Genomic DNA, 19,259 nt, shown 5'->3' on the forward strand with positions numbered 1-19,259 from the left:
CATTCAATAATTTCATCTAAACTGCTCGCGAGCATCTGCGTAGCCAGGCGCTAAAATTTAACATGGTTCTATTTTAGACACTTGACGCGCTGAAAGTCCCGCTTCTCCCATCTACTCATTGGTTTTTAGGAGCGTATACCCACGTGGGTGATTGAAAGATGAAGTCCACACCAGTCCTGTTGGTTGCGGTAATGCACCTTAAAGTTGGTTGCCAACTGCCATATAAAATCCACAGAAGACTGAACGAGGAGAGATTATTAGAAACTACCTAGGTTTCCCCTTTTATCTGTGGATTAATTGTCGGAGTAGAGAACACACAATTTTGTGTGACTCAAAATGGGTCAGAATTCTACAAAGATCCATGAAAAAAGGGACCTTGTACATTTCAGGTGAAATAACAACCCAATGTTAATATCCCAGGACAAATTAGCTAGCGACAGCAAGCTAGCTAGCTAAATAGCCTTGAAAGTTTCATGTGTGTTTTGACCTGTCCCCAACTTAATATAGTTGGTTCAGAGTTTTGATATTTCAACCGGCGTGTCCTGATCGCGTCTGGTGGAGATTAGACAAACTCAACGTACGCACGATTATACATGTGCAGCCGGTTTGGTCATCGTGTTATTTAGAAATGTCAAACTGTATTGAGTTGAATACATAAGTGCCCCCTGTAGGTGAGAACTGGTCACAGTCGGCTGGGCTGGAAGCAAACACCTGATGACAGGACTCGGCTTATGTGTCTGCTTGTAAAATATGTTTTGAACAAGGGTGGAGAGATACAGCTGTAGGCCTATTGATCAACTGAAGATACTGACAGAGCGTGAGAGAGAAGGAAGTGATTATGAGATTCTGGAACACTTTTGCAGTGAACATGTGGAGATCATTTACAATGCTGGAAGGACAGTTGAAAAAGTTCCAGAACGTTAACACAAATCATAAACGGACAGAGACATACATTTTTAGTTGAAAGTTGAAACCATTGAAGCTTTCAAAAACAAGTTTTAAACAACTAGACTGGTTTCACCGCAACCCGAGATATTGTTAGATGGCAAGTCTAGATGTGCCTGTTTTGCACCATTTCAAATGCTCTTATTTCCATATATTTGATCCAAACAGAGTACCAGAGTAACCATATGTTTACACTCAAACTATTTACTTGATTGATTGCAATTGACAATGTTTACTTTTTCACAACTCATATACCATCACTGTGACATGCAACCCTGACATGCAACCCTGCCTAGTTGTTTTGCACTCAATGCCTTGTCTCTGGTAATCATAGATATTTTTCTTCATAAATGGCACTCAAATTACATCTATCTCGTAGAGAATGGGCCAGGGACAGGAATGTGAGTTATGCAGAGGCCCCCTGGTCTGGTCTTCTGTGTGTTGGCATGTTCACTGTATAACAGGCTCATCTGCTGTCTGAATGCAGCGTGTGGGCTGTTTTACATCTGTAGAAGCAGCTGTGTGTTCACACCTTGAAGCTTGTTTTTGTGCTTTGTGTTGCACCTTTTACTATTTGAACTTGATGCCCACTACATACAAGGAAGGTTACACCTACTGTAGCTGTTATCTTCTTTATATGTTTCCTTTGTGTCTCCGTGACAGCAAAACAACATTCTGCATCTTTCTCTCCTTTAGAACTACGCAAATGGATTGGCATCAAACACATGGAAACCATTCCATCCATTCCTCTCCAGCCATTACCACGGGCCCGTCCTCCCCAATTAATGTGCAACCAACCTCCTGTGACACAGACACACGTTTTGCCTCATGTCAAACCCTCACCTATGGGCCCAGCATGAAACTCAGACTGTGTGATACTCTGTCATGTTCTGACCCGGTTCCACATGATCCCCGCAACATGTCTTAGTGTGACTGGTTTAGGTTTGAGACCGGTTTACACCGTTTTCATTTTGATTGGGACCATAGCCATCTCTTGTGTCTTTCGTTATTACTATATACAATACATCTGTTACTGTTCTACTGACAGAGTAGTCACTGCCCTGGAAATTATATAGTTCCTGTTGTGAGTAATGGATATGGATGAGATACTGTTCCATCAATACAGTGCTTGTTTGGCGTCTTTGTGCTAGGGTACTGTACAGTCGTGGCCAAAAGTTTTGAGAATTATACAAATATTAATTTTCACAGTCAGCTGCCTCAGTTTGTATGATGGCAATTTGCATATACTCCAGAATGTTATGAAGAGTGATCAGCTGAATTGCAATTAATTGCAAAGTCCCTATTTGCCATGCAAATGAACTGAATTCCCCAAAAACATTTCCACTACATTTCAGCCCTGCCACAAAAGGACCAGCTGACATCATGTCAGTGATTCTCTCGTTAACACAGGTGTGAGTGTTGACGAGGACAAGGCTGGAGATCACTCTGTCATGCTGATTGAGTTCAAATAACAGACTGGACGCTTCAAAAGGAGGGTGGTGCTTGGAATCATTGTTCTTCCTCTGTCAACCATGGTTACCTGCAAGGAAACACGTGCCGTCATTGCTTTGCACAAAAGGGGCTTCACAGGCAAGGATATTGCTGCCAGTAAGATTGCACCTAAATCAACCATTTATCGGATCATCAAGAACTTCAAGGAGAGCGGTTCAATTGTTGTGAAGAAGGCTTCAGGGCATCCAAGAAAGTCCAGCAAGCGCCAGGACCGTCTCCTAAAGTTGATTCAGCTGCGGGATCGGGGCACCACCAGTACAGAGCTTGCTCAGGAATGGCAGCAGGCAGGTGTGAGTGCATCTGCACGCACAGTGAGGCGAAGACTTTTGGAGGATGGCCTGGTGTCATGAAGGGCAGCAAAGAAACCACTTCTCTCCAGGAAAAACATCAGGGACAGACTGATATTCTGCAAAAGGTACAGCGGTTGGACTGCTGAGGACTGGGGTAAAGTCATTTTCTCTGATGAATCCCCTTTCTGATTGTTTGGGGCATCTGGAAAAATGCTTATCCGGAGAAGACAAGGTGAGCGCTACCATCAGTCCTGTGTCATGCCAACAGTAAAGCATCCTGAGACCATTTGTGTGGGGTTGCTTCTCAGCCAAGGGAGTGGGCTCACTCACAATTTTGCCTAAGAACACAGCCATGAATAAAGAATGGTACCAACACATCCTCCGAGAGCAAATTCTCCCAACCGTCCAGGAACAGTTTGGTGACGAACAATGCCTTTTCCAGCATGATGGAGCACCTTGCCATAAGGCAAAAGTGATAACTAAGTGGCTCGGGGAACAAAACATCGATATTTTGGGTCCATGGCCAGGAAACTCCCCAGACCTTAATCCCATTGAGAACTTGTGGTCAATCCTCAAGAGGCGGGTGGACAAACAAAACCCCACAAATTCTGACAAACTCCAAGCATTGATTATGCAAGAATGGGCTGCCATCAGTCAGGATGTGGCTCAGAAGTTAATTGACAGCATGCCAGGGCGGATTTCAGAAGTCTTGAAAAAGAAGGGTCAACATTGCAAATATTGACTCTTTGCATCAACTTCATGTAATTGTCAATAAAAGCCTTTGACACTTATGAAATGCTTGTAATTATACTTCAGTATTCCATAGTAACATCTGACAAGAATATCTAAAGACACTGAAGCAGCAAACTTTGTGGAAATTAATATTTGTGTCATTCTCAAAACTTTTGGCCACGACTATGTCTGTGTTGTACAGTACACCAGAACAGATACTTTCAATCTGTTTACAGCTCAAATGATCTTGCTTACATGCTTCAAAGTCTTCATAATATCAGTAGTAGTATAAGGCAGATGGGAAAGCATCATGCTATCAGTACCCTAAGGTAAACCAACGACACATTATGTAAGCCCCGTGACACGACACTAATGAGCCATTTCACAAGTCTTCCTTAGCATCTCTGTGTTCTTCACACACGTGATTAAATAGAGCACCTTGCCACTCATAACATTGACTCCACCGAGAGAGACCCACCCAGTTGTCCGGTTTAAACCACTCTTCAACAGCAGTACCAGTTCTAGAACACGTGCAAAGGGTGCTAGAATGGCCACGATGGTGTGAAGTGAGTGGGTATGCGTATCCTCTTAACTCAACCCTTATACTCCCACTGCCTCTCTCTTCCCCTGTCTCTCTCCCCTTGTCTGTTTGTATACATGTCTCTAAACCTGTTGTGAAGCTGTCTCCATCTCTTTCTCTCTACTACCATCAGTCCATTTCTGGGTCACTGTCATTCTGTCCTTCTCTGAAAATACCTTGGCCCCATAGACTTAGATAGACATCACATCATTGTATCTGTCCCATTATGGTGTTTGTGAGAGCAAGGGCAGTGCCATTGAGGCCGTCTCCATTTTGAAGTAGTCAGTTTTCTTCTACTACTTCCATGAGTTGGCAAATAAACTGACGGGGTACACACTGCCACCTAGTGTGTTTAGTTTGAACAGGTAAAAAGCCAAGGTATAGATCACATAAATATGGTCTTCCATGTCAAAGTTACAGGACTTTTATGTTAAATCCATTTGTTTGGGGCACTAGAGTCCTCTATCTCTACGCTCGGACCCCTCCTCAGCCCCCCTGTTCCCCCTGATGGCCCTGTGACACACTGACCCCTCCTGACCCGTACTGTTAAATGCAGCCAGGAGGTTATGTAACACAACTATGTGTAGAAGGGTGTCACATCTAAGACAGAGGTGGGAAGTAGCATGGCAGCTTTGTGTGAAAGTACAGTGTGTGTCATGGCATGCCTGTATGTCTGTATGGGGCACAGGTCTGCCTCCAGTAATCATACATGACTAGTATAACTCATGACTCTCTGAAGTTACTGGAACTTAGGTGATGCATGTGAAGTCATGCATTCATGACTTTGTCCTTGAACAGAAAATACATGCTGTTATGATGGTTATATGATGCTATGGGGAATGGTAAATTACAAGAATGTTTGACTAGCCAAAAAATCAAACCATATTATACATTAAAAGGACAGGGAGTTTATTTGGGAATTTCGATTACATTTGATTTTACAGAGCACGGCATTGTTAGATATACAACATGAACATATCTAAGTCTTCATTGAGTGTAAACAGTCCAAATAACATGCGTAACACTTTGTCTGACTTGTAACATTGTGTGTAATAACACTGTGCCTGAAGGTCACAAATTCACATTTTGTGGAAATTATGTTTCATGAGGAAGACAGAAAGGAGAGCTTAAAGTGCTAAGAAGTAAGACCAGCAGACTCCTCGCGTCCTCTCTCATCTCCATCTCAAAACCCATTCGATTTGAAAGCTCGAGGTCCCTCCCCTCTGGCCTTCTCCTCCAATGGGTTTTGAGAAGGAGACGAGGAGAGAGAACGTGAGGAGTATGCAATTGAGATCTTCCCATTGACCTTATTTTCCTCAGTTTCAACATATTTATTTTGAGTGGCGGAGGAGGTAACAGAGGAGATATAGGCCCCTGGGGGAGACCCCAGAGCACCCAACAGACCTCGGTGGTTCCTGGAAGTGATACAACATCCCAACAGGAGGAATTTCACTTGTCAGGGTGAGTACCCACAATGTAGGGCTTCCTTCGCCAACCTATTTCTCTCTGGTGTTACGACAATGATCTCTACGGATATTTTACTAAATTATTAAAGAGTTATTAGAGAGGTTTCTTTCTATCTCTTAAATCTCATTGAATACATTGATAAATGAAAGAGTCCAATTATCTCAGTCAACTCTGGCAGAGCTGGAAGTGGTCAGAAATGAACCAAGAGAAGTACGAAGGTGCAGTACTGTGATTCGCAGTCCATTTGTGAGGTAGAAGGGCGGGAGAACAGAAGGACGGGAGAATAGCTCAATCTCAAGTGCTTGAAAATCCAACCTCTCCCCGTTTCCTCCCGTTCACTGTCACTTCATCGTCAAAGACTTGACAGGTGAAAACAATATGGTGGAAGCTCATCATTACTTGGACTGGCTTTCACCTGGCAAGTTCTGCCAGATCAGTGCAGTGAAAGAGAGGAAGCGAGGAGAAGACAGATCTTTCAGAAAATTGAGAAGGAGCCCATTGTTTTGGCTCAGCAGGGAGGGGTAGCGTCCACGTCCCCTCCGAACATGTCCTGTGAGGCATAGGTGATGTAAAGGAAGCCATCCGGGTCGCTGTACTGGGAGTAGACGTCTCCCATACTGGACGACATGCAGGACATGCTCCTCTCTGACACCAACAGGTACAGAGCCTGGGTGGACTCCAGGTCAATCTTACTCCTGAGGAGAGGTAGAGGATAGGAAGAGGGGTTATCACATGGGTCCCGTGAAGACATGGTCAATACCATATGCAAACACACACACACACACAGACTGTCAGCAAATCTACTTAGATTTTATCATAAAACAAATCCTTTTTCACACACCCTCAATCAGTGCTCACCTGAGTAGACAGAGGAACTGACCCAAGGTCAGCTCGAATGGAACCAGGAATTTGGTCTTGTCCAATAGGGGAAGGGTTTTCTCACGGAGGTAACGCTCTACGATCACCTTCACAGTTAGAGAACACAGAGAGACAACTGTTAGCATTCCTTCCATTTGATTGGAGGCAATCATTTACCAAAAAGCTAAATTACTCACGGGTAACTTGTTTGGGAATTTGGTACGAATACTGCACACTTCATGTTTTCTTGTTGCTAGAAAAAGCATAACAGAAGAACATTACCACTTTATTATAGACCACCAGAAGTTATAATATAGGGTGTAGAATGAACTAAAACACCAGGTGAGTCGACCAAAATGTATCATGCACTCTTCAATGATAGGCTATGATCATCTTAATCACCATAATTATAATTGATCAAGAAGACTAGAGCTGTCATAAAGAATGACTACAGAATTAAACAATCGACTAGAATAGAAGCACCAACCAAGGCATTTTCTTTGCTTGAAAGACATCAGCTCCATAGATTTCTCGAAGGGAGGCATTTTTCTTCTTGGGGTGGTGTTGCTTCTTGCTGTGGCTGCTGGCTGCTTGTGCCGGCGGTGGTCCTTGACCCAGGCTGACGGTAATAGTCCCCTCAGGTGGAAGTTTGCACAAACCCCAACACTTCACTGTTCACCGCTGGCTTTTATAGGGAGGCGGGCTGCCCTGGGAGGGGTCGATACGTGGCTAAGCTATGGGAATGCTTACATGAACAAAGCTTGGACCCACTCCTCGTCCTAATGATATGTTGTGTATTGGTCCTGGCCTCATGATTGGTTCAGATCCACTTCACACAGACTGGTTATCTCAGACCACTTACAGCATATCTCAGACGTTGGTGTCACGAGGGCTCACACGCTCACTGTTGAACAATAACAAACAACTCCAGAGGCTGTCAACCTCAAACTGTAGCCAATAGTTTTGATATTTGATTATTTTGTGGTTTTGAAAGGAATAGTTAAATGTTATACTATCTACTTACTCTTAAACAATCTATGTGATATATTCATGTTTGTATTACTCACTGTACATCTGAAAACTAAGATATATGGAGGCCTCAATCTGGAATGATGGAAGTCTGTGTGTGTGTGTGAATAATTTTAGAGTTAGAGAATGGAATACCTACACCATATTGCCAAATCCCCAGGGGTTGTCTACAAGAGTTCTGTTACAAAGGGTTGTGGTGAAAACTTCTAGATCTCACTCTTTCACCTTATCTCTCTCTCTTTCACACACACCCACACACACACTTCTTTGACCCTTGGCTGGACTGATAGCCAGCTCCAGCTGACCACACACGTGATCATTAGGGCACAAAGGCCTGAATAGAATATTCCCATAATGCTGGTTGTCAGGTTGCATGCTTCATTCCGGCATGGATTGTCTGCGCAGTATCTTGTGCATTATCATTAGAGCCCGATGCCGATTTTAGGTAGGCAAAAGTCACCGATTAGCGATATATCTGCCAATATGTTGTTTTTATAGAGGTTGAATGAAAATCATACCTATTTTTTTTACACAAGAATTACAAGAATTAACAAATATTCTTAATGATGATTTCTTATAAAAATCTTTAAATTAACATTATTTAAAAACATTTTATTTGTTGTTTACAGGATTTTCACCGAAAAGCAACTATATATCCTCTATAAATACGACAGTAAATACAAAACTTGTTTAGTTGACCTTTATTAATTTTTTTATTTTACCTTTATTTAACTAGGCAAGTCAGTTAAGAACAAATTCTTACCCCGGTGGGTAGGACGCTGGGCCGCCATACTTAGACACGTCTTTAAGTTGTACCTATCTATGGCAGTGGATAAGAAGTATGCTAAGGTTTTTGTGCTAAACCACCACAAAGGGGTGGCTGGTTGAATTAAATAAAATTAGCCTCAAAGTCAATCTGAAACTGCACTGTTCACAAATTCACAAATAAGCGTTGACAAGTTCACAAATGCCGTTCGTAATGTCACCACTAGGTGCCAGCATCAGCATTTGTCTTGAGTAGATTTACTAACTTAAACTCACCCCATTCCGTACAAATGTGCGCAACCGCAACATTCAAACGAGGCTACAAAGAAAACTAATGGGACTGTAGCGACTGTGTTGACTTCAAAATCGGGGGTGTGAACTAGGTTTCTATTCAAGCGTTGATCGACATGGTAATGGCTCTATAGTATTGGAGAAGAGTTGAAAAAACGGACCCTCCGTTACATCGTGGCGTGTCATGTCGTAACGTACAGCATGCATAAAGCAACTATTTCTGTCTTACAATCTCTCTCCACCAGGTGTAGCACTTCTCTCATCCTTTAAAAACAAGAAATGGACAGTGACGAGGGTAAGGGGGGATACCTAGTCATTTTTTGCGTCATCATTGCATGCGATCATCATTCTCAAAGCCGCTGTTTACTTCTAAGATCACTTTAGCTCCGCCCTAAAAACCCGATTCAAATTCAACACAAACCTTCATAGGTATGTAATCACACATTATATAAACTCTTTATAGTGTTTTATTTACATTTTAGAGGTGATGAGGTGATAAGTTGGACAGATCAAGTGAAAAAAAAGCTATTTTCCCACACGACATCTCTCCTTCTCACTATCATGCATTAGTTTCGGTTCCCCCACCCGACATTTTTAAAAAGACCCGACGGGGCTCATTGCCTGCTTGAATTATGCAGAAACGGGCAGTGTTTAGGTCATGTAATTGATTCTGTTGGAAAGGGGAGAAATTGTGCTTTACAATGGTATTGACATTACATTAAGTATTACGTTTTTGGGGCGCTAAAATAAGGGCAATTGTACGGACCAAGGCGATGTACGAGTTTACGTGAGTTTGTTTACAAAAGGTCATGTAAACAAACTCTTAATGCCATTACTAATGGCAACCTATGAGGGGCATAAGCTAGCTGTTCATTACAACAATGTTTTCTTAGAGAAACCATCAATACTAAATGTATTGGCTATACACTTTAACTGCAAATGGCATGTGCTGATGGCTGAAAGCTTTATGCAGGGAAATGCTTGGCACTGGTTTTAGGCACACCTAATTTAGCTTGCTAACGTTACTTATCTCATCATGCATGCAAGCACATGGCCTGAAATGATAGATCTGCGCCAAATGTCTTGCTTTTTGCCGATTGCATATTTCGGAAAACTAACCAAATAAGCCCACTAGAAAACATAATAGGCCGAGACAATAACAGCGTTATTTTTGTATCGAGAGGAGCGTTCACTTTGGCAGTGGTAGCACAGACTGCTAGCTAGCGAGCTAATGTAACAACTACCTTCCTGGCTAGATAGCTAAGCTAACGTTAACTAAGTGAGAATGTGATGAGGACAGGGCTGCTTGCTTGGTTAAGTCGACTTTTGATTATTTACTTATTCAAATACGTTCGCTACGGCAAGTTACTCACCTGTCAAACCAATCATGTTGTGACCTAAGGCTGGATGATGTTCAAAGTTCTTCAGGCAACCATTGAAAATGTCAAAAAATTATCGCAAAAGAGCAGAGGTATTTGTTTATTATATGTATATAATATCGGCGCTTTATCTGTGGAATAAAGACCGATACAAATATTTATGTGAAAGGCTAGTATCAGTCAACCGATGCATCGGTCAGGGTCTAGTCATCTTTATGCTGTGCTTTATCCCTCTCCTTTTGCATTTTATGCACTTTGAAAAACAGGGGGCTTTATTGATTTGTGTATCTTGCTCTCTAGGTGGGAGAATGTTGCCCCACTTACATAATTAGAGTTTGAACAATCTCCTTTGAAATACTCTCAGGTTTGTTTTACAGTGAGAAAACATGAATTATGGAATAGATCTAGAGATCAAATAAACTACTCTAGGCCAAAACCAAAACTGTTCTTGGAATGAACCTGGTGTTGTCACAAGGCTGCTCTCTGCTGGTTGAAGGTTGACATAACAGAGCAGGGGGTGGAGATGGGGGAGGTGCACCTGTCCGAATCCAAAGGGGCAGAACTTGTCCCATACAACCCAAATAGGTGATTGATGCAACTGTAACTTGAACATTTCGTTTTCAGACTCACAATAATAGTAAACTTGTCAATCTACATATTTCATTCGAGGAGTCTTTGATACACTTTTTGAAACAGTCTTTGTGTTATTATGCTTTTATAGACTAAGTTATGCACGTGGTGAACGTTATCACCTTTATTATTGCCCATCATTCATCGTGTATTTGAACATTTTCCTGTGTGTTTTGGAATAGTTTGGCGGCCAAGGGATTTAGGCGTATATTCGAAAACTTCCCTGGCCAATCCCTTTCAAGCTTTGGTACGTTACCTCCTGGGCTCCTCCCCCTGGACACATTTTGCTTGAACCAATGTAACGTTATTTACAGCTTTGTTACGTCGGGTCTATGGTGAACATCATTTGCATGAAGTACTGAATGGTCGGACACAATTGGGTGATCATAATACGAAACCATAATTGAGGATTAAGATGGAATATGGTTTGATCATCTCTTTAGTGTCATACATTTGACTCTCTAGTCAACATGCTTCAATGTAATATGGCTTAGATTTAATTAAGTAGGCTATTTTGCCAACGAATCATTGGTTTAACTGGGCGGGAGGATACAATGTTGCTATATTGTCGATCGTGAGAACATATGTTGCACTGACTTTAGCTGGACCGTAGCCCATTGTCATTGAGACTGAGCTCCTAGTCTTAAGCGCCCCGGATTCAGCCTCTACAATGCCTGGCCGCCGCAGTTGTGTGAATTCGCTCTGGTCTGGCACGGAGCGGGTTCGGATTGGCGAGCGGCTGAAAGCGACCCTGGCCGGAATCCTTGAGCTGGATTTGCTCCGGGGCCAACATCTGGACATGATCGATGCGGCGCTGGACCTCAAAGACACCAGTAGCACCGGTACCACGGTGACTGTCATCACCGATCAACAGGAGGAAAACCTCGAGAGCGCAGCCTCGGATGGCTCTGCGACATCCCGCAGGCAACAGGTCAGTGCGTAGTCCCAGATCTCTTGACAAGATTGGTTGCTATTAAATATGAATGCATTCATATCTGCCAGTAGGGCATTTTTATCCCGTTGCATCAAACAGACTGCTGCGCTTCAATAGCCTTGATTGAGCGATGGAGTCATAAGCACGGAGCTATAGCTACTGATTACACAATGGTGTTTGACCTGTCTAATAGAATTGATAGTAATCCATCCGCCTCCACTGCTTCTTATTCCGTTTTGTATCAGTCAAGGTTATGTAGAATACAAAGGGTGTTCTGGTTCTGTCCCCTTTATGGATCTCATATGATGAGTGTCAATGTCCACATCTTTTCACAGTCCAGTTTTCCCCAAGGACATGACATAGAATGTATCTGTGTAAAGAATGTACACTTGGTACACACCCTATAGATACAAGCATACACATAGGTCAGGTCATACTGTAGATGACAGATGCCTACAGAGTTCTATATTCTGTATCGGCCCAAAATCTTCTGTGTAAATAGGCTACTGTAGTATGTGAATACATTGATCTTTTTGTGTGAGATAAGATCATTTGATTGGGAAAGACCCATAGTAAGACAACTTGGTACACACGTTGAAGTAGACCTATTGAATAAAGACCTTGTTCATTTGAACTCTCACCATGGATGTGGCCTTCAGCTTTCATTGTTACCATTTGGACAACTGTTAGGCCTAGTTGGTACAATACTAAGAATAGAATGCAGAAGGCCACAGAGCCCTACATTGCCTCATAACGGAGTTGGAAGTCTGAAGCTTAACCTGAGTCTGTGAACCCTGTCCTCATGTAGGGTAGGTTACCATACTGGTTTGTTGTTACAGTGTTTGGTGAACAGTCACTTAGCTCCAGTAATAGGGACAACTCAAGTCATTCCCTTTTTATTAATCAAATAGAGAATGGTCAACTGATCCCGAGGTAAGGAATAGCACAACATTCTACTTACTGCTTTTTCCTTCTCAGAAACACTGCACCAATTTATTCTCTATAGATTCCCTCTGACGTTCAGCAGCTATGCTATGTTAAATGGTATTAGTCATCACAAACACCATAGAGAGTAGCTCTGCTTGCCCTTCCATCCGCCAACGCAGACCCTATTAGCATATTAAACAACAGATTGAGAGACAAGTTGCTTCTGCTGTTGTTGTTTCCAATGTGACCAACGTTATCACCGACCCAATTCTGTCCACTGGGGAGAGAGGAGAGGGAAGAGGGGAGAGGGGAGAGGAGGGGAGAGGAGAGAGGGAAGAGGAGAGAGGGAAGAGGAGAGATGGAAGAGGGGAGAGGGAAAAGGTGAGATGGTAGAGAGGGAAGAGGTGAGATGGAAGATGGTAGAGAGGGAAGAGGGGAAAGATGACTGGACATACAGACTGCAGTTAGTCTCTCTCTCTCTCCTCTCTCTCTCTCTGGCTATTTTAACTATCACAGTGGGGTAACAGTAGTACTGTACTGTTGCACCCCATCAACACTTGATTTGCTGCCAAAGCCCACACTGTGATCACTCTCACCAGCATTCTTCTATGTACATTTGGACCATGGCATGTATTGCTGGCCCTATATCAACCTCCAGCCCACAGATAAACATGACGTCAGAGGGCATTATCTTGGATTGAAACGTCAGTCTCCTCTGCTTCTTCAGTTAAAGTAAACAGAATTAATCAATAGCTTACCTTTCCCAACATGACATCTCAAAGTATTTAGCGTTATCACAATTATGCAACACATTTTGAAAATAACAACTTAAAGGCTTTATAGAGCATTCGTAAAGTGTTCGTAAGCACTACATACTGTAGATACCTAATGAAAGTACGTCACAAAAGTATGTTATGTACATTCATATTATGTAGTCCTTGATTCTAATGGAGTATTTGCTGTGATTTGTCTGTGCATTGTGTAGACATATTGTTTCTTTAGGGTAAATGTCTGTGTCTCTCTGTCTCACATAGAGGGGTATCATATTACAGAGCTCTTAGCGCTGAGGGCCTCCACCTCTCTCTCTCTCCTGATTTGATCATAACCATCTCACTGTAACATTACACTGGGGTAACATGGTTCACATTATGTCCATGGAAGAGTGTGGGGGGTGTACACGGCCCTGACGGTTATCAGTGTGTGTTTGCGCAAGCTAGTGTTCGTCTTAGTGCTATTTGCTATTTGTGTTTTAGTGTGTGGCAGGCAGGCTCTGGATGAGTTAGATATACTTCTGCTATGTCTGTTGTGTGGGTGGAGTGAGCAGGAACCAGAGAGCAGCTGTAGCTATGGTGAGGAGGGGGTGGCTTTAACTTATTATGGAGTGGGGTTGGGGGTTGGGGGGGTTTAAGATGCCACTCTCTGCCTCTCACAGGCAACCCCCTCCCCCACTACCTCTTTCATATACTTGCTCTTTCACTCCACTTTTCACTCACCATTAGCTCCCCCACTCTCAAGCACCCACTCACTTCCCCTTAGAAAATACCTTTTCTAACTTCATCAAATGTGGAAAAAGTAGCGAGAGACAGAGAAAACTAAACATGGCTTGTAAGAAGGATCAAGGTCTAACTTTTTTCCCTGCACCCACCCCCGTCATCCCCCTTATCCCTCTCTCCTTCTGCTCTTTGTTACATCATCTGTCTTCCCCTATTCTTCCTTTAAGTCCCCCTCTGAGTGAGTATGCGTCCTAAATGGCACCCTATTCCCTATGTAGTGCACTACTTTTGACCATCGCCCTCCATCGCCCTGTGGGTCCTGGTCAAAAATAGTGCACTACATAGGGAATAGGGTGACATTTAGGACACACTGCCTTCCCCTCTCAGTTAGGCAGTATGAGTCACCTGCATTGTCTCCTGTTTATCTCCGTAGTAACGGAGGATTGATCAGGCCTGGCAGTGAACAAAGCCCCCTGTTGTTCCCCCCACCCCTATCACCCAATCAGGCTAATATAGGGTATCACCGGAGAGGTCATGAGTAATCACGTTCATCTAAGTAAGAAGAAAGTCATGAATTGGCTATTGAGGAGAAAGAATACGTCATATTCTGTTTTTGTGTCTGAGTCTTGAAACACAAGTCTTCTAGAACTTCCAGTAAGGCTGATGACATCAGTGTTTGGTAAATAAGAACCTTAGAGATCCATTCTACACCACTCTCTAATTATCATCTCTTTAAAGACATGTTGTGACTTGAACACCCGTTTTTCTGTTTTTCAGGTTCCTTCTCCCCCTTCAGAAACAGTGTTGCCATGCCACACCAGCACGTTGGACAAGGACAGTGTGGGGAACTCTGGTGGAGATGGGCTGGTTCATTCCAGAGGTGATGGGGTTGGTGGGGATGACTCACGCTGGTCCACCCTCTCTTGGGATGCCCCGTCTGACCTGCTCTCCCCCCCGGACCTTGATGGTGCAGTCCAGGTGGACTATGACTCCAGGCCCAGCTCAGGTACTGGACTGTGTGATCCTACCATGGGGGGTCTTTTGGGGGTGGTCTGTGACACCCATACGGCTTTGGCCAGGGCTGGACTATCACATCTGGGGCCCTGGGATACCTACCTCCAGGCCCCCCCCCACCCCCCCGAAAAAACAATGGCTTGTGACGTGTTCATATGCTATCTGGGGGGGCCCCGACCGCCATGTTCGTAATAGGCTATCTGGGGGGGGGGGGCCCTGCGTGCTCGTTCGGTAATCTGGCCCTGGCTTTGCCCAACAACACTTCTCACCTTAAGTTTTGTTTACTTTGTGAGATACCGTGTTGCAAAGCCGTATTAAATATTAACCTTCAACTTTTCTGTCCCTGTTCCTTTATTTACCCTCTCATGTTATCTTTTCAACACCACTTACTCACTCCTTTCTTGCAAATCACTCTTTCTCTGGACCTACACTCCCTCCTTTCTTTCTTTCTTTCTATTTATCTTTCTTTCTCTTCCCCTCGCTTTATTTCTCCCACCCTCGGTAGGCTTTTATTCAGTCAGTGGCAGCTCCCTATCAGACTCCTGCTACTCTGTGTCCAGTGAGGCAGTCCTGGCCCAGGGGGGTCCAGTACCAGGTGGGCAAGTCCGGGCCGGACCAGGAGCACCCTCAGGGGGAGCCTTCAGGCTGTGGGAACAGCGGCCCCTCTCTGCAGACCACAGTGACATCCAGTGGCCGGAGGCCGCGCAGCAGCCAAGAACTCAGCGCATTGAGGAGACCACAGAGATCGGTGATAGGAGACCAGTATCTACAGGTCAGATATAACACACATATGGACATTCAAATGCACTCACATAAACACACTTACACTTCAATACAGTTCATCTGTATTTAACCAGTAGTTTTCCAGAGAGTCCTGGGACCATAGTCCTAGATAAATGCTTTTGCTTCTTTATAAGCTGACTGACATTCATAAACTTTCTCTCTCGTCCTTTGAACCCAGGTGACCTGGAAATGAACAGTCTCTTCTTCCTGTCTGACCTGTGCTCCAGCCTGGGTGACCCCCATCCCGGCTCCCTCCTCCCACTCGCTGAACCCCGACCCCAACTCGACCCCAGGTTCTGTTCTGACCTGGTGTCCCGGAGGACCAAGGAGGTGTACCATTACCCCAGCCCCCTCCATGCCGTGGCCCTCCAGAGCCCCCTCTTCACCTCCAGTCAGGACCCCTCACCCTCCTCTCGCCTTTCCCCGAGTCCGGACTCCTCTGCCCAGGCTGAGGAATCTCAGTCCACCCCCCTCTTCCGGCCCCCCCAGCCTCCTCACCCCTCCACCTTCACCCAGCTGGAGCAGTACATCACCAGGCTGGCTCGCCAGTACCGCAGCCGGGTTGCCCCCTTTGACACCACCCCTACCGCCACCCCTGGGCCAGGTTGCCACAGGGGCCCCAGAACCCCTGGCCACGGCTCCACTCAGTCGCTGTTGGCCTTCGAGAGCCGCAGTACCCCCTCCAACCTGACAGTGGGCAGTGTGACACCCTGCAAGTCTTTTCTGGGTAATTCTGCGCGGGTCAGCCTCAGCAATATTGGTAAGAAGGCCAGTAGGAACTCCATCAACCTGGGCCACCTGCCCTCTGTGACAGGAGAGGACCTCAAAATCAACCTCCACCTCAACCTCAGTCTCAACCTCAGCCCCAATCTGAACAAAAACCTGGGTTTAGACTCAAACTCCAAGGAAGGTATTAGCACTAGTGGTGTATTAAGGAGTGACCATGCTATCCCCACTGCCTCCCCCTCTCCTTCCACCTCCTCCCTCTCCACCGCCGCCACTCCCACCCCTGCCCTGAGGTCTCGCCCACGCATCTCAACATGTCCCTCCAACCTCAATCACCGGAGCTCTCTGGAGGTCACCGGGGCTGGGTCAGGGCTAGGGTTCTCCCGCTCGCTGGACTGGAGTGGACTGGATTCTTCACCAGGGAAAGTGACAAGGAGTCAACCCAGCGTCAATGCCCCGGACGCCAGCCCTAGTAAGCTCAGCGAGGACTCAGCGATGGTGGGGGAGATCTCCCGTCTCTCTGGCCTGCCCCGGGCTGTGGTGGTGGGCCTAATGGAGCAGGGCGTAGAGCTGGATGTCGACTGCTTCCAGAGCGACGCCGAGAGAAGAGGTCAGGGGTCAGAGTTTAAAGCCCAAAGCTCCTCCCCTTCCTCCCACCAGACAGCCCAGAATGACCACCAGTCTCATCATCATGATTATTCCAGCGTCCATCACCTCCACGCCAGTAACGAGACTGAACATGACCCCCAGAGGCCGATCCAGCTGTCCCTCAGTGTCACCCACTCCCCACAGTCCCACTCCGGCCTCACACCTCCCAACTCCTCCAGTCCCCATTCCAGTAGCACCAATCACCCTTACCAGTCCACCTCAACCCACCCACCTACCCATCATCATGTCACCCACCACCACACACACACCTTCCACTGCCAACAAACCCCTTCCCCATCTGACCCCGCCTCTTCCCCCTCGTCCCGTGACCGCCCCAGGGTACGCTCCCCACCCCGCCCTCTCCAGCCCTCCCCCCTCGCCAATACTCCATTCTCTGTGTTCCGGCGGGATGACCCATTCCAGTGCTCCCTGCCTCGCGTCAGGGACAGCAGCTCACCACAAAGGGGCAGCATCCAGCCCAGAGGGGGGTCACTACGGCAGGGTGCAGGGGGTGGAGGGGGTAGATGGAGGGTAGATGGGAAGGGAGAAGGATGGAAGAGGGTGGATGGGGAGGGGCTCTACCAGGGGAAGCATGCATCCAAGGAGTTGGTGAGGGCATCGACGGTGAGCAGCTTCCACAGGAAACAGAGGTGCTACAGCAGCAACTGGGGAGAGCAAGGCAGTCACGACACGGCCCAGACGCCAAAGAAGGTGGCAGCCAAACTCTGGAGGGGCTTCGAAGGACGTTCATGGGGGAAAGAGGCTGAGGAAGAGGAGAACAAGGAGAGGTGGAAGAGAGAGGGGATCAGGAGAAAGGAGAAAGATGACCAAAAGGAGAAGCATGCCAAGGCAGAGAGGCGAGAGAAAGAGAGCAGTGCCTCAAAACGCAAAGGGAAGGGTGGTGGTGGCTGGGACAAGCGTAGCTCCAGCCTGAGGCTGTCCAGACGGGCTCTGTTCCGCAGTGAGTCCCAGGGGGACGTGCTGGAGCCTCGAGCCCAGAAAGAGGAGCGTCTGAGGGGGGCACAGTGGACCTCCTCCCTGGAGCTCAGCATGGAGCGGGTTCATCCGTTGGCGTTGGGAAGAAGAGGGGAAGAAGACAAGCGCCTGTCCTCTACTGCCAGCCTCTTCCACCTCTCTCGCTCTCAGAGTCTGGAGGGAAGCTGTCCCTCCCTCTCTCCTCCTCTCTCCTCCCCATCGTTCTCGCCATCCCCTCCTCCTTCTCGGGCAACCCTCACACGCTCACGCTCACTGAGGGACCTGAGTAGAAGGGTGTTTAGCTCAGTGAGGTCTCTGAGTTTGAAACACAAGACGTCGAGAAAGTGAGATCACAATAAATGAAATAGTGTTTTTGCCACTAAATCAAATCAAATGTATTTATATAGCCCTTCTTACATCAGCTGATATCTCAAAGTGCTGTACAGAAACCCAGCCTAAAACCCCAAACCACTAAGTTACAGTCAATATTTCAGTCGGTTGTATTTTGGTTGATAATGCGGTGCCAATGTTATGAATCTGTTGAACTTGACTCTCAGTAGTGTGTGACTGTGAGTGGTCCCCTCTGCATGCAACTCTGTGACTTATCTCTGTGTGCTATCATGGCTATCGTGAGCTTGTTCTCTCTGAGTGTATATCAAATCAAACCTTATATACTGTATGTTGCCTTTGAAGTACAATCATATTGGCCATAAAGACCAAAATCAACAAACAAATTGTGCTATAAATTGATATTGTGCTCAGGATTTTGAAATGGATCTCAATAAAGTAATAATAAGAATAAAATGTTATTTGAAACAAATGTATGTATCTTGGATTATTATTAATAAAGAAAACTTGTAATTAAACTTGACTGTGTGAATACTTCCATCCACCTCCAACACTTCTACACTGAGGGTATAAAACATTATGAACAGCTGTTCTTTCCATGACATAGACTGACCAGGTGAAAGCTATGATCCCTTATTGATGTGACTTGTTAAATCCACTTCAATCAGTAGATGAAGGGAAGGAGACAGGTTAAAGAAGGATTTTTAAGCCTTGAGACAATTGAGACATGGATTGTTTATGAGTTCCACTCAGAGGGTGAATGGGCAAGACAAGATAAGTGCCTATGAACAGGGTATGGTTGTAAGTGCCAGGCGCACCGGTTTGTGTCAAGAACTGCAACGCTGCTGGGTTTTTCACGTTCAACAGTTTCCCGTGTGTATCAAGAATGGTCCACCACGCAAAGGACATCCAGCCAACTTAACAACTGTGGGA

At 45.6% G+C, this 19,259-nt stretch overlaps 2 protein-coding genes across 2 annotated transcripts; one reads left to right on the forward strand and one right to left on the reverse strand.

Moving 5' to 3' along the window:
• Window positions 1-4,951: 4,951 nt before the first annotated feature.
• Window positions 4,952-7,151, reverse strand: map1lc3cl (microtubule-associated protein 1 light chain 3 gamma, like). The gene is made up of 4 exons (XM_071399348.1): window positions 6,872-7,151; window positions 6,582-6,637; window positions 6,385-6,491; window positions 4,952-6,221 (listed from the first exon to the last, which is right to left on the reverse strand). Exons 1-4 carry the CDS (start codon window positions 6,927-6,929, stop codon window positions 6,035-6,037), a joined length of 408 nt encoding a protein of 135 aa, XP_071255449.1. The 5' UTR covers window positions 6,930-7,151; the 3' UTR covers window positions 4,952-6,034.
• Window positions 7,152-10,761: 3,610 nt separating this feature from the next.
• Window positions 10,762-18,844, forward strand: LOC139574607 (dapper homolog 2). The gene is made up of 4 exons (XM_071399345.1): window positions 10,762-11,409; window positions 14,610-14,838; window positions 15,352-15,618; window positions 15,808-18,844. The coding sequence occupies exons 1-4, from the start codon at window positions 11,149-11,151 to the stop codon at window positions 18,324-18,326; spliced, it is 3,276 nt and encodes a 1,091-aa protein (XP_071255446.1). The 5' UTR covers window positions 10,762-11,148; the 3' UTR covers window positions 18,327-18,844.
• The last annotated feature ends 415 nt before the right edge of the window (window positions 18,845-19,259 follow it).

This window comes from Salvelinus alpinus, chromosome 4, assembly GCF_045679555.1.
Source record: "Salvelinus alpinus chromosome 4, SLU_Salpinus.1, whole genome shotgun sequence".
Taxonomy (NCBI): Eukaryota; Metazoa; Chordata; class Actinopteri; order Salmoniformes; family Salmonidae; genus Salvelinus; species Salvelinus alpinus.

Bases quoted from the DNA above. Each gene is read 5' to 3' on its own strand.
- map1lc3cl (XM_071399348.1), bottom strand. From the start codon at position 6,929: ATGCCTCCCTTCGAGAAATCTATGGAGCTGATGTCTTTCAAGCAAAGA. The intron at 6,638-6,871 runs GTTGGTGCTTCT...TGCTTTTTCTAG, and splicing joins CAAGCAAAGAAAATGCCTTG to CAACAAGAAAACATGAAGTG. The intron at 6,492-6,581 runs GTGAGTAATTTA...CTAACTGTGAAG, and splicing joins AATTCCCAAACAAGTTACCC to GTGATCGTAGAGCGTTACCT.
- LOC139574607 (XM_071399345.1), top strand. From the start codon at position 11,149: ATGCCTGGCCGCCGCAGTTGTGTGAATTCGCTCTGGTCTGGCACGGAG. The intron at 11,410-14,609 runs GTCAGTGCGTAG...TCTGTTTTTCAG, and splicing joins CGACATCCCGCAGGCAACAG to GTTCCTTCTCCCCCTTCAGA. The intron at 15,619-15,807 runs GTCAGATATAAC...CTTTGAACCCAG, and splicing joins TAGGAGACCAGTATCTACAG to GTGACCTGGAAATGAACAGT.